The sequence below is a fragment of the Eleutherodactylus coqui genome, chromosome 1, assembly GCF_035609145.1.
Source record: "Eleutherodactylus coqui strain aEleCoq1 chromosome 1, aEleCoq1.hap1, whole genome shotgun sequence".
Taxonomy (NCBI): domain Eukaryota; kingdom Metazoa; phylum Chordata; class Amphibia; order Anura; family Eleutherodactylidae; genus Eleutherodactylus; species Eleutherodactylus coqui.
In genome coordinates, this window is record NC_089837.1 from 366235953 (window position 1) to 366251452 (window position 15500).

At 40.3% G+C, this 15500-nt stretch overlaps 1 protein-coding gene across 1 annotated transcript in view; it reads right to left on the reverse strand.

Moving 5' to 3' along the window:
• DMD (dystrophin) overlaps positions 1-15500 on the reverse strand; it is a 2524637-nt gene that overhangs the window by 1370404 nt on the left and 1138733 nt on the right. The window contains exons 32-33 of the mRNA XM_066577956.1: positions 13607-13780; positions 11035-11190 (exon numbers count right to left, since the gene is read on the reverse strand). Coding sequence (XP_066434053.1) covers positions 11035-11190; positions 13607-13780 — 330 coding nt within the window. The remainder of the gene's footprint in view (positions 1-11034; positions 11191-13606; positions 13781-15500) is intronic.

Here is a 15500-nt window from a genome sequence, read left to right on the forward strand (position 1 = left end):
GTCGTAAAGCTGTCATTATGCTATCATTATGCAGCATAAATGATGGACAATGACCGTTCAATGAAAATAGCAGCTGTTCAGTATTGAACGGCTGCTGTGTTAAGTCAATTTAGAGGGGTGGCGGAGTGCGAGGAGTGAAATATCCTCCAGCTGCCCCGCTGTGAGCCACTGATACCAGCTCCAGTGAAGCCCGACATGCGTCCCGTCTCAATGAACCTTTACTGCAGACAAGGCAGAGGAGAATGGTTCTTGCTGCAGCCAGATATCTTACAGTCAGACACAGGACTAGGAAGGAGGATAGTTGACTTTCTGGGACACAGAGATTTCTTTCATCATTTATCAGTTTTAAGTAAAATACAAAAAATTGGATGAAAAGGAAAGAGGAGATTAAAGAATGAAGTGCTGGGATATTTTTTCCCTTTTTGTGTATTTTTTATGTTTAGTGTTCATGAAGACTTTTCTCTAGTGAATTTGGTAGGACAAAGCAATCCTATAAACATTGTTTACATATACCCAATGATATATACTTATGTGTCATAACACTAAGCTAGAATGGTTTTATCCAGTCTGTTGGTCAGGCTATGGTTGGCTGTAGGGTTTTGTGAGTGCAGTACATACCCCATTGTGCCATCTCTGCTTTAAACATTTTAGAAGTTCAAAATGTGAGATGAATAACAAATTACCCATTTAACAAATGAAAATAAAATGCAAGTCATGTGTATAATTTACCCAGCAATCTTAAAAGAAGAAGGGCTAATTGAAAATAATGGGTTATTATAATCTTTGCATTAGCATTGCATATTGTATATCCAAAACAAATGCTGCTTTTTAACATCTCTCCAGAGGAACCACAGTTTTATTGAAGGCAATTATAAAGTCGAAGTTCCAAGTTCAAAATGTGCAACATTTGTGTATCATTTATTTATTTACACAATTAGACTGGATTCTGCTGTTGCATTTTGCTAAGATAAACATTGCACTTTAATTCCCAGAAAACTAAAATAGATTCTGCGTCTCACCATGAAGTCTTGAAGCAGAAGAATTGAAAGGCTGCCATCTACAGCACAGATAATCTTGTAGCAGTCACAGTTTTGTTATCATTCTTACTTTTCCACCGCATGCAGTCTTGCGTTATACCCAATCAGGGTAATAATACAGGAAAACAAGCAAAACTGCAGGCGATGCAAAGGTTATCCTCGATAGCTGACATACCTACTCACAAACTATATGCATTTAACACAACAGCAAGCAATCAAAGTCCATTTAATCCATATACTAGGATCTAGATACACTACTAATAATTTTCCTGAATGTACTTAAGTGTCTTGAAATTAGAGAAGGACAGTAAAACTACGTAAAGTTTTGACTGAATAATACTTCTTGACTATATTTTTTACTTATAAAGAAAAAAGATCGGAACACAGACTGTAGAAGACTTGTCAACTCATCCAGTCTTCCAGGGAAACATTTCCTACCCATTCAGTCGGTCACAAGATATCCATATATTGTCATCTGGTAGACATGGGGTGATCATGGAGTCAGGTGGGTATCAATATGCAAGAAACAATAAATCATAATTGATAGTTCCCCGACTTTCACTTTTCCCCACTTCAACAGAAAGACTTTGTTGAGATGAGAAGCTCCCCTACATAAGTCAACAATGTATTTCTTCTGCACAGACCATGCCTCTTGTTTTCTGAATACAACTTACCTCTTGATTTTAGCCTGTTTTAGTGAAATTAAGTGCCAAAGAGTGCTTCGTTTGAGCAAGTAAAGCACTTCATGTGCAACATCATGACGGATGAAGAAGACGGTTCTTTAAAAGTACTGCAGAGGTGTGCTATTGAACTTTGTGGTAAGATTGAAAAGAGCAGTAATGAAATGCTCGTAATGTTACAACAAGCATATGGCGATGAACCAATTAGCTATGCTGCAGTATTTCAGTGATAGAAGCACTTTATGGAGGTCAATACACTAGTGAATGATGAAGTGCATCCAGGGAAGCCATTCACAGCGATTACGGGTGTCAACATTGCCAAGACTAATGAACTGTTGCAAGAAGACAGAAGGCTCCCTTTATGTGCATGTTTGGCTTCACTTTGCATCTCATTCTAATGGCCTCAAGACGCTGTGACAAAGAAACTGAAAATATGTCAGTTGTGCGCCAGGTGGGTACCCAGAATTCTTACAGAAGAGCAGATGTAATGATGAGTTGAGGTGTGCAAGGGAACTCTTCAAATGTCAGAGAGGATTCCTTATTTCTTAACCTCGATTGTGACATTTGTTGAATTGTTGATTTCTCATTATGAGTCTCAGTCTAAACGACAGTAAAGTGTATGGAAACTCATGGACTTACCACCGCCCAAAAATCTATGTGTGTCCCTCAGCAGGTCAAATTATGCTCCCGCTGCTTTATGATGCATAGAGTGTAATTGCCCATAGACAGACAGTGAACGGTAATTACTACGAAAATGTCCTGAAAACCCACTTGTATGGAGCCATGAGGAAGAAAGGACTAGATTTACTCAAGAGACAGTGTTTTTTGCTCCAGGACATGTTACTATGATTTTTGGGGCTGCACTAAGACACAGCACCATATGATTTCTGAGCATTTCCAACATTTTTCCTCAGTTCATGAAGTCAAAAATTCCCGAGCCATATCACTAAGGTATATCACAGAATGGTCTCTTACATGTGTTTGAAATGTTTTTGAAACATTGCAGAAAATGTATTGAATGTAAAGGATGCTGCTTTGAAAAAGAAAAATATCCAAAGCCCGTAGAGTCAACGGATTAAAAAAAAAGTTTAAAAAGTGTCATTACTTTTTAGTCAGCTCCTGTATATTGCTACCAAGGATCGACCAAAAAAGTTAAGCTTGCTCACTGCAGCTCAGCTATATCCAGATCGAAAAATGTTCCAAGACATGCAGTGAACAGAAGGAGATCATCCAGCATAGAAATAGGATAAAACATGCATTCTTTATTAAATGCAACATAAAAACTTAATGGCATCAGTATAAGGCCTCTTCACAGGGGTCACAGCGATATCGCCATGAGGAAATTGCAGCAATATCGCATCTATGTTCTGTGCGATATCGTTGCATTTTCTCGAGACGATAACATGATTTTATGTTGCTACAAAGTCAGGCGACTACATAGCACTCTTTTGCTGGGATTTTCGGGGGAGGATGGGGGGCCTAAAATATAATCCCTACCACAAAAATAAGCCCTGGCTGCAGTAAAAAAAAACAAAAAACACAATCCATGACCTAAAAGGCGCTGTCCGGCTTGCCGTCGGACATGCACAGCACAGATTTTTTTTAAACTCCTGCTTTTCCTGCTTCACTGCCTAGCGATGACGCGGAATCTGCGACTTTTCCACAATGTCAATAGAAGCCGTCTGCACGGAATCTGCACAAAAATGAAGCATGTTGCGATTTTTCCTCCGCAAGTTCAATGGGTTTGCACTTATATGCAGGAAGAATCGATTTCCCATAGCATGCTATGGACGGTATTTGCTGCGGATCTGCTGTGCGGATTCCGCAGCAAATATCCACACGTGTGCAGACGGCCTTAGGCCTTGTTCACATGAGCGTTGTTTTGCATGCACATATGTGGACAAAAAAAAGCGCTGCACAGATGTGCAAAAAAACGTGTGAACGAATCTGCGTGCCCATTGCTTTCAATGGGGCCGCCACAGCTGCCGGTGGCCCCATTGAAAGCAATGGGATGCCAGCAACCCCTGCAGTGATTTTTGGGGAAGCCCTTCCCTGAAAATCATCCCTAGCTTGTGTAAATAAAATGAAAAAAAATATATATTCACCTCTCCGGCGCTGTCAGGACTCAGGCCCGTCTTGCAGCTTGGCTCCCTGGCACAGTACTAAAGCTCTTTCAGCAGGTGGGGATTTAAAATCCCTGTCTCCTGAAAGGGCTGTGTCTGATTCATTGAATGAAAGCTGAGCACTGCCTGTGATTAGTCACAGCGCTCAGCCAATCAGAGGAAGCACTCAGCCATTCATTGAATTCAATGAATGGCTGAGCACTGCCTGTGATTGGCTGAGCGCTCAGCCATTCAGTCTCAGCCCTTTCAGGAGGCATGGATTTTAAATCCCTGCCTGCTGAAAGAGCTTCAGTACAGTGCCGGGTAGCCAAGCGTCAAGATGCACTGAGCCCTGACGGTGCCGGAGAGGTGAGTATAGTCATTTTTTACTTTTTACACCAGCCTATATTTAAAGCTCTTCCCCGAAAACTACTGCAGGGGTTGCCTGCAACCCATTGCTTTCAATGGGGTAGCCTGCTGCAGGGCCGGCCCCATTGAAAGCAATGGGAGAACATTGCGGTCCTATGCCACATCTGTGACAGCTGTGGCCGGAGATTCTTTACTCCCCGTGGGTAGTCCTCTTGTCACTAAACATTGTGACAGTGCTGTCACAGTGTTCAGTAATAAGCGGACTCCCCACAGAGAATATTTACGTGCAGTACAGACCTTCCTGACACGTGGATGTTCTATCTTTTGCAGGTGCGCGAATTTGCACAGCTGCAAAAGACGAACATGTGATCACACCATTGGAAACCAAAGGATCTAATAGATGCACTGTTTTGTGCGCACATAGGTGCACGGAAAACAACGCTCATGTGAGCGAGGCCTTAGGAATAGGTTTCTTGTTGCTCAGTAACTATGCCTTTAGAATTCGGGAAGATGTAGGACATCAAGCATTTACGTGAGTTTTGGTCCTGTTCATTATATTCTAAAAATTCAACAAGATGTCTTATTTCAATTGGCATTCAATAAAAAAGGTTGAAGCAATTTGGAAGCTTAATTAAGAATTACTCCCTAGTCATCTTTTTAAATTAATGTATAGTCTCCAACCTGGAAGGTTTCTCAATTTATAGCACAATGCTCTTGTATGAGGGCACATAGCATGAAAAAGACCTTTGTTGGTTTCAGATAAAAATGACTTAACACTAATACTAAATTCACAGGGAGTCCTGCAGTCGGCAATGAAACAGATTAAAATAATGTATGCTGTGACATTTCTGAATCTTATGTGCAATAGACTGAGGATAGTGTAGGTAGAAGTGGTAATGGACAAACACCCTGCTGGCAAGCCTGAAGCAACATTTTAATCAGACGCGCATTCTGGAATTTTAACAATCTGCATTACTTCTGCTAGGCTGTATCCATACTTGATAAGTGCAACATGTTTACAGTTTTATCTATGTGTACAAGACTGACATATGACCGCAGCAAAAGGATTTCATTTGTATTGTGGGGAAGAATAGTAATCATAATGGACACCTACTTCACACGTAAAGACGATATTCTATCAAGTAAAGGTATTCATCTCACTACCCACTTACAGGTGTTACAGAGCTAAGCTAGCCAATGTAGTAAACCTAAGGTTATTTGTACGTGGCTCAACTCATACTCTAAGGGAAAATGTAATCCAAGATCCATTTCTATCTCTACACAACCCCCATACCAATATATATATATATATATATATATATATATATATATATATATTTCTACACAACCCCCATACCGATATATATAACTAAGTCTCTAACAGAAATAGGGGGATTTATGAATTTTTTCTAATTTAACACAATATTTCCACGAAAGTCTTCATAGGAGGTTTTCTGGTATGGGGAAGGGTTTAATAGTTATGACTAGAGATGAGCGAGCGTACTCGGAAAAGCACTACTCGCTCGAGTAATGTGCTTTATCCGAGTATCGCTGTGCTCGGGTCTGAAGATTCGGGTGCCGCTGCGGCTGACAGGTGAGTCGCAGTGGGGAGCAGGGGAGAGCGGGCGGGAGAGAGGGAGAGAAAGATCTTACCTCCGTTCCTCCCCGCTCTCCCCTGCAGCTCCCCGCTCCATGCCGGCACCCGAATCTTCAGGGACGAGCACAGCGATACTCGGATAAAGCAAATTACTCGAGCGAGTAGTGCTTTTCCGAGTACGCTCGCTCATCTCTAGTTATGACCTATAGGCTCCACTATTTTACTGGTCAGGTATGCTCAGTGCCCTAAAATGTAATGACACCACAGTTTGTAAAGTCATGAATGCACACTCATCAGTAACTGACAATGGGGCATTGTGGGACACGTAGTTTTTGCACTCCCTGGTGGCTATTTTAACCCCTTAAGGACATGGCCTATTTTGGGCTTAAGGACGCAACGATTTTTGGAGGATTTTAATCACCATTTTTCAAAAGCCATAACTTTTTTATTTTTCTGTCGATGCGGCCGTATAAGGGCTTATTTTTTTGCATGGTGAACTGTAGTTTTTATTGGTGCCACTTTTGGATACATAGACTACATTGTAAAACTTTTATTATTTTTTTTATGATCGCAGGGAGAGAAAGCGCATCAATTCTGGAATAGCTTTTTGGTTTTTTTTTAACAGCGTTAATTATGTAGCATAAATGACACAACTTTTTTCTGTGGATCGGTATAATTACAACGATACCAAAATTCTTAATTTTTTTTAGGTTTTTCCACTTTTCTGCAATAAAATCCTTTTTTTTAAATCTTTTTTTTTTTCTAAATCGCTGCATTCAGCGATTTAGTCCTATAGCTTTTTTGTTTTTCCATGGACTGAGCTCTGTGAGGGCTTGTTTTTTGCGAGACAAGCTGTAGTCTTTATTGGCACCATGTTGGGGTACATACAGCTTTTTTGAACACTTTTATTGTGTTTTTTGGGAGGCAAAATGCTAAAAATGAGCAATTTGCCTCAGTTTTTTAGCATTTTTTTTACGCGTTTTGCCATGCAGGATTAAAAGCATGTGCAACTTATCGTACACATCATTATGGACACGACGATACCAAATATGTGGGATTTTTATTTTTTTTTGTTTTTTTATGCTAAAATGAGAAAAAGCTTCAAAAAAGGGATTTGCATTTTTTTTTACATTTTTATTTTTTGTACATTTTAATTATATTTTTTTTACACCATTTGTGTCCCAGTGGGGTACTTACATCATGCCACTGAGGATCGCTATGATAAGGCATTGCAGGACTTCTCTCCTGCAATGCCTTATCGCTTATTACAACAATCATAGGCAATGGTAATACAGGACGCCTGTAGGTGGCATCCCAATACCATGGCAACCTGCCGGGCTCTCTGCGATTATATTGCGAGAGCCCGATAACATCACAGAGGGAACGTATTCCCTTTGGGAAGCCTTCCCATGCCATGATCTACATTGATCGCGGCAGGGAAGGGGTTAACAGCAGGGGGCGCATCTCTGATGCACCCTTGCTTTTACAGCGGGAGGCCAGCTATCAGTAACAGCCGACTCCCGCTGCCGGATAGCGTGAGATCTCTTATGATCTCGCGCTTTCCACATGATGTAAGGGTATGTCCAGTAGCAGGAAGTACCCACCTCCTGGACGTACCCTTACGTCATATGAGGGGAAGGGGTTAAAAAACAATGTGGCTATCTGAAGCTGGATGGAAAGTAGCTGGCAAAGGTCAGCAGTAAAAGGTGCTGGAGTGAAGTTTGATGATTTAGATGGACATTTGGAATGATGGAAATAAGTGGAAACACTAGGGAAATTTTGAAAATTGCCCAATCTCTAAAATGCCCATTTTACTCAGGTTGACTCAGGAAACTCCTGGCCTGTTAGATATATACTTGATATAAAGCTATACACTCACATAGAAAGTTAAAGTGAAACTATGAAACAATTTAATAGCTGGACAGAAAAAAAATGGAACATGGTGATAACTTTTGGTGTGAGTAAACAAGTAAATAAGAAGTTCCAAAGCATAAACATTAATACAGTAGTATATAATTCTCTCCCCATGAAAGTGGCATATGGCCACCTCTAAATTTGAGAGTAGGATATTCACAAAGGACTAGCACACTAATGTTATAAATTCTAATAAGTGACATTCCTTTGTCACGTACACAACTACCTTCTCCCAGCCCACCAACACATGCAGAGACACTCTAAATATATGCAATACTACGGTAGTAGATAGCCTATCCCAGGGCAGTGACTCTAATAGAAAATGCATCCACTTCAGCGCAGAGTTCAGGAGCCACTGATCCAAGAGGCGCGTGATCCCCTGCTCTTAATGCTTGGGCAGCAGGAACCGCTTGGCACACGAACTACTTGGCACAGGAGCTGCTAAACATGAAACTCCTACTGCTTGCTAGTACCAACATCATGCTATATATTCCAATCATGCTATATATTCCAATGTTTCAATGTGGGCGCTGAATGCAGCAGGAACTGCTGGACAGGAGAGCCGGTGAGCACCGCCCCCTGGCTCAGTACCACCCACATCATTCAGTACGTCCGTGTACAGGGTTTAGATGTGGGAAACTGAATGCAGCAGGAGCAGCTGGCCACTGGTTGGTGAAGTAGAAGAAGCTAAACCAAACGCACAGATTGGTGAACAGAACCACTCTCCTCTATATTGCTGAGTGCAGGGCACATAACACATTGAGGTGAGTTTAGATGAGACGGCTTTGTTCTGCCCCCCTTCCAGCTTGGTACTGCCCAAACCACACCGTGCATTTCTGTGCAGTGCTTTGATATGGGTACTGACTGTGAGTATAGCAGGAGCTGCTCTCCGTTGCACTAGTGATTGGGTGGCATGGCATAGTTCTCCCCCAACCAACCCGGCTGGTGAGTGCAGACCACAGTGTCCTATACAGTATAAACAGTTAGATAGCATTTATACGTTGGAGCCCAATTGCTAAAGATGTTGGGACGCTTTGGAGATAATTGGAGCAGCACTCTTCTGCTGACCTGTGGATGTGGCTTGGTTTAGGTGCAGCAGCACCATTTAGAAGTTAGTTCACAGAAAAAAAGGAGTGATGGGATCCTCCTCTGATGATCGGTCGACCACTCTGGGATGATACTGTCAGGAGACCCTCTGGAGTTGATGAATCATATTTTGGTTCAGCCCTCCTCTTTTCTCTCACTCACTAACAAGTCTTATGGTTTTCTAATCAAGCTGTATGTAGATGGCTCTCTCTCTCCCCAAAGCTGGCAGTAATTTTAAGAGAGGAACTTAACTGGTTCCAGATCACTGCCTCAAAAAGAGCTAGGAAATGTAGATAGGCTGTCTTTTTCAACAGCTGTGTCAGTTCTTTTCATTACTACAGGGGAAATACAGAGTCCAGTTAACACCAGTTAATATCCAGAGTAACTGCCATGTGCCACTTGGACAGCAGCTAGATGGGCTGGGAGTGACTCAATAAGGATTTGGTAGGTTATATCAGGTATCTGGAGCCATGCTGATAGCAGTGTATCCCACAGTTCCTTGAGCATGCGTGGGGGAAGATCCATAGAGCAAACACGATGATACCACAGATGCTCAATTGAGTTCAAGTCTGGGGATTAGGAGGACGGGAAAGTACTTGGAAGTATTTTCCATGCTCTTTTAAACACTCTTGGACATTTCTAGCCATGTGAAATGCTGCATTGTCTTGCTGGAAGATCCAGTCTACCCCAGGAAAGACAGACAGTATGTATGGGTAATCTGTAAAGATGGATTCATAAACAAATTGGTTCAGAGTGCCTTCTACATGGATGAATGAGCCAAGAGAATGCCACAAACGAATTTCCCAGACCATAATGCTGCCTCCACCAGCTTGAATTCTTCCAACAATGGTTGTAGAGTATTTGTTCTCTAACATCCATCCATTCGATGAAGCAAAAAACAGCGGAGAAGGCAACCCTTTGTCAATCAGCTGTTGTCCAAGTTTGATATTGCCACGCAAACTGAAGCTTTTTTTCTGATGCCCCCTTGTTACCATAGGTGCACTGACCATTCGTCTGTTTCAGAGCCCCATGCCCAGTACGGTTCACTGAACTGTTGTTTTATACACATGTTTGGTAGTAGCCTAGTTAATTTTTAAGAGGAGCTGCCTCCCTGTAGCATAATAGCATATGATGCTCTACAGTATCCTCATTGGTTATTCCCATTGGTGCCACCAGTCCACCCATGACACATTTTGTCATCAAGTAGTACTTCCAAAAGTACAATCTTCGAATGTCTGTAATTGGTATTTTTGCCTCAAGGGCTTGTATTCCTGGTAATTCTACGAACCATTCAGTCATAACAAAAGTTAACTTTTTCAATAGTTTTGCACTACAGTAGCTATTCTGTGGAATTTCACCAAACGGGATAGCCTTCCTTGGACCACTTTTGTTAGGTACTAATCACTGCATCCCGGGAACACTCCACAGGACCACTATTTTGGAGATGCTCTGACCCTTTCATTTAGTCATCACTTTTTGGCCCTTATCAACAGTGCCTCAGTTCTTACACTTCCCCATTTTTCCTGCTTCCAACACAACAACTTCAATAACTTACTGTTCACTCACTGCCTAATATATCCCACCTGGTGTTAATGTAATGAGATAACTAATGTTATTCACTTCTGCTCTAAGGGTTTCAATGTTATGGCTGATCACAGTATGTTGTAGTATTAAGACACTCCATACATGTTACAACATAGAGTTGCAAAATTAAAAAGAAATAAAGAGCTATAATATGACATCCATCAAATTCTATGAGGTCCTACTGTATCTCTGTATGTCTCTAATTCAGTACAGAAGTAAGCAAGCATATTTTCTATCAGATCCCATATTACAAAAAAACCTTTTGTCATGCTCCTTCAGATGACACATTACGGAGGTATTTTCACCTATAAGCTTTACTCCTAGGCAGAATAATGCAGTGATATGGGACCTCACAGAGAACAATACAGTGGCACACTGAGTGCCTACAGCAACAACATCTGGCGTCACCAAGACTCCATGTGTCTCTGTATTGCCACCTGCACATGGGACTGATTTGTTAATGAGGTCTTATATGCAAACTAAATCTTAGAATAGCCGATATCCTCAAATCTGTTTTTTTGGAGAAGATCAAGAAAGACCTGATTCTAGTTTCATCTATAGAGCTCCTAGACTTTTGCAGGTCACATTACATCTATCAAAAAAAAGTTGCTACAAACTACATTGATAAAGGGTAAAAATAGGTTAATCAGAAAGTATAGGCTTACCTTTGCTCCTAGCTCATTGTATTGCAGCTTTAAAGCAGTAAGCCTTTCATCCAGATCTTTAGGGTTCTCCGTTTGCTGTTTTTGCACAATTTGACGGCCGGTTTTTATCACTGTTTCCACTTCAGTTTTAACTTCACTTAAAATTTTGTACAGTTTCTATGGAAAGATGCCAAGGATTATTTAGGGATTTCCAAATTGTTACAGTACAACTTTCTATAAAACAGTCATTGTTCATGACCAAAAGTAAAAAATGATGCAGCTATTTCTAGAGTAGCTGCCAAAACCTTTATTGGATAGATTTAATTTTTATTTATTTTTTATTATAGAAGGCGCTCAGGTAGTAAACTTGCAAATTCATTTCATTGAAGAGACCATTTACAATACTTAAACATATTCATCAACCTCACATATTTTCTCTACCTCTTCTGAGGTAATGGAATCTACTTTTATGGAGTCCTTATAAAATACAACATCATAGCCTGCAGTTCAGATTTACACCATGAAAATGTCATGGGCGAGTAATACTTTCCGCTTTTTCTGTCTTGAGCGGTAATGATTTTTGATTTTACTTAGTGTGCACTATGGAGAGTGTACACTGATGATTTCATATCATGTAGGATTAACCCGAAACGCTGACACAACATTACATGATTGTTAAAGTCCGAAGATCTGCCAAGAGGTCTAGATGAATAAATTATAATAACATATTACAATATATTTAGGACTAACGGTTGTAAGTGAAAGTGCATTAGCAGTGTCAGACACGATGCTACTTAGAAGCCACAGTGTAAACCCCCCTGAATAGGCAGCAAGTATTAAATAATAAAGAATCTGCATGCATTTTCAACAATTAATAAGATTTTTAATTAAAACTCAACAGTACTCTCTCCACACTTGGGCTACAGAGTATCAGTGCTAAAGTGAAATGGCTTTTTAAACTCATCTTCATCCTAAGTGCTCAGAATAATTTACCCCTGGCTATGCTTACTGGACCCTTTAATGACCTCACAAACAAACAGATTAAATACACATTTGTTCTCTACTGCTTCATTAGGCACAATAATTGAGAGATACACTGGTGAGAATTACAAAACACATAGTAAAATAACATTCTAAACATGGGAATTATTGACTAAGGTTAAAAATGAGGCAGATTATTGTAAAATTTACCTAAAAAAAACTTTGTTATTTAAACACTGTAGATTAGATTAACCTCATAATTTAAGACCCTTTTACACAGATGATTATCATTCAGAATTGTTCGAAATTCTCACGCTCCCTCAGGAATTTGAGCAATAATTGTCCCATGTAAATGCATGCAGCAACTGAATGCCTGAACGAGAGTTGTTCAGTCGTTCAGTTTCTGTATGCAGAAAACTGAATGGAGGCAGTCGGGGAAAAGCACTCCCCAGCCGCTCTGCCTCCATGCCGGCAGCACTTTGAGCAATGCTAGCGATACTTGCTTCTGTGTAAAGGCAAAGGAGCAAGTATCACTGGGACAAGTGTTGGGCATTGTTTGCCTGACAGCTCACCCCGTGTAAACAGACCTTTAGTAATGCTATGCTAATTGACCAACTATCCACTAGTCAAGCTGCTTTTTAATAATTGTACTCTAAAAGCCCCATACTTATTAGAGTTTAGTAGTCCAAAGTCACCAATAACTGCAGAACCCAATGGTCTTCTTTACCCTGACAAATGAATTTGTGGGAAAGAAGGATTGGGGATGTTGAATTTTAATGCTGACCCTTTTGCTTCCCAGAAGATAAATTGCAGCCAATACATGAATGCTTGGCGGAGTCAAATGTTCATAAGTAAGGAAGAGCTGGGGAAAACAACTATTTGATGAATGATTTTTCATCCAACAGTTGTTGAAGGTATATGGGCCCCTTAATTATAGGAATGCATCATTCATCACAGAATAGTTACATTGGCAGGTAGAATCTGAGCGAGTAATGTAACTGTAGTGTTAGTTCTCATGCCTATGGACTTATTACAGCTCTATTAAATCTCTAAACTGCATGGAACACTTATAGAGTATCCATAGACGTCTATGGGAAGCTACAGTTCCTTCATAAACCTCTGATGACATGGGACATTGTATTATGGCTCTAAGCTACTAGGTGGGGATGAGCCTGCCTAAAACTCAATATTATATTGTAAAAATGTTGTGAAACAACAGAAAATATTGTTACAATTTGACCTTGAATAAAGCCTAGAATTGTTATTATAATTTCCAGTTCATCCAGAGTAAAGGAACTAGAAGTGACAGAGCCTTCAATACCCATGTAATATTTGATTTCTGTATGTACCTACGGCTCATCTGTTTGTCTTGCGCTGGCAGAACAATAATTGACACTAATATGGTGAAGACGGATGTCTTCCTGTATGGTGATAGCTGTTTCATCCAGCTATAATATAATTGATAGCAATCAATTACAAAGTATACTTTCTGCCCATCATTCGTCAGCACTGTACACTTATGCACATCTAATAAACTAAACACTTGTCCATCATTCCAAGAAATAGGTAAGCTGAAGTAAGAAAGCAAGTATTTCTGATGATCAGCACTCACCATACAATGATCCAAATGAGTTTGAACAGCATCTTGCTCAATACTTTTCATATCCAGAATTGGTAATTCCAAAGCCACTTCATCTAGAGTTCTTTTAGAGTCAATAAGACGCTGCTCAAAGTTTGCTGGTTTCTGGAATAGTCTGAACTTTGTAGAAACTTCCTGCAATTTTTTCTAAGTAGAGAATATTACATTTAAAGAGTATTAAATGTTTTATGCAATACTAAAGTTCAGACATACAGCTGCACACATTTTAAGATCACTAATTACAACTATAAAATCTTTGCCGTATACACAACAGTAGTTTACATACATTCTATATATTTATAGCATAACAGCTTACTATCAAGTAATATAAATACTTCCTATAAAGTAAATTTTTAAAATTGCATCACATTCGCATGAAAATCACTAATTTTTTTCTTACATTGAAAATAATGGGTTATATCACCCATTAATAAGGACAATAATCCCCACACAGCTTTATGAAATAGTGTATAATTTGTCACTTGGTGCTTAAAGGGGTGGTCAATCCATTCTCAGAAGAATTCCCTACCCCTCATTGATCAAATGTTGTTAATAGGGGAAGCCATGCCTGGCTGTAGATTTCCCCTGAAAAAGCTACTGCAGGGAAAAATAAATATTACACACCAGCTAATCAAGTGAATGACTATGTGATGCAAGCTGGGTTAATTTATCATATGGCCTATTTACACTCAAGAATTATCGCTCAAAATTTGTAAAAATGATAGCATGTGAGTGTTAACCCTTTGCAATCCAATTCTGGATTCAGGGTTTCCTAGGGGGCTTTCTCTTTCTGCCATTTTACAATGGTGCCGTCTGCTGGCTAGAGCAAGTTCTGCAGTATGTGACATGCCGGAGAGGCCCCCGACAACAGAGCGGCCAGTAATGTACAGTAAGAATACCCTTCCGGACATTAACCAACATCGGAGCTTTACAGGCTTCAATCAGAATGTTGGAAGAAGTCAGACAGTGGAGTGGAAAGGGTTAATCATTGTGTGTAAATGCTATCATTGTGCACTTTTTGTCTGAATGATGATTTTTAAGTGAGTTTTAAAACCATGGTTATGACCCCATGCTGTGTTCTCTACAGGAGTTAGAGATAAGATTGTACTCCCCTGAAAAAGAAACAGACTGCTGATTACATTGTATTCATTGTGCCAGCCCCTGACAGCCACTGTAAGAACAAAGGAGCTGATTGCAGAGCTCAGACCACCTATGGAGTTCTGTGAGCTGCTTTGGGAGGCTCATTTGCATGCAAATGAAGCTGCTAAAGTACTAATGGGAATTAGTGCCTATTAGTACTTTATGCAAAATGATTGCTAAAACTGTCAATCTTTCAATTGTGTAAATAAGCCTTTATAGAGTGGGGATATAATGTCCATATCCCCTTTAGTATGCTAAATAAGCAATTGCTAAATATTAGAGATGAGTGAACGTGCTCGTTTAGGACAATTACCCAATTGAGCATCGCTTTTTTCGAGTAACTGCCTACTCGGGCGAAAAGATTCGGAGGGGGGCGGGATGGAGCGTGGGGTAGCAGGGGGGAACAGGGGGAGCTCTCTCTCTCCCCCCCCCACTCCCCACCGCAACCCCCCGCTCACCCCCGGTGCCCCCCGAATCTTTTCGCCTGATTAGGCAGTTACTCGAAAAAAGTGATGCTCGATCGAGTAATTGCTCTAAACGAGCACGTTCGCTCATCTCTATTAAATATGGTAATTGAATAAATGTACAGGGATTGCCTTTATGAGACAATGACATTATGTATGTTTACTATGCTGACTAGTATAGACTACTGCCCAATAGTTTTTTATATATACAGTTAATGTACACAAACATTTACATTAAAATCCATTTCCTGATTACATAGTCT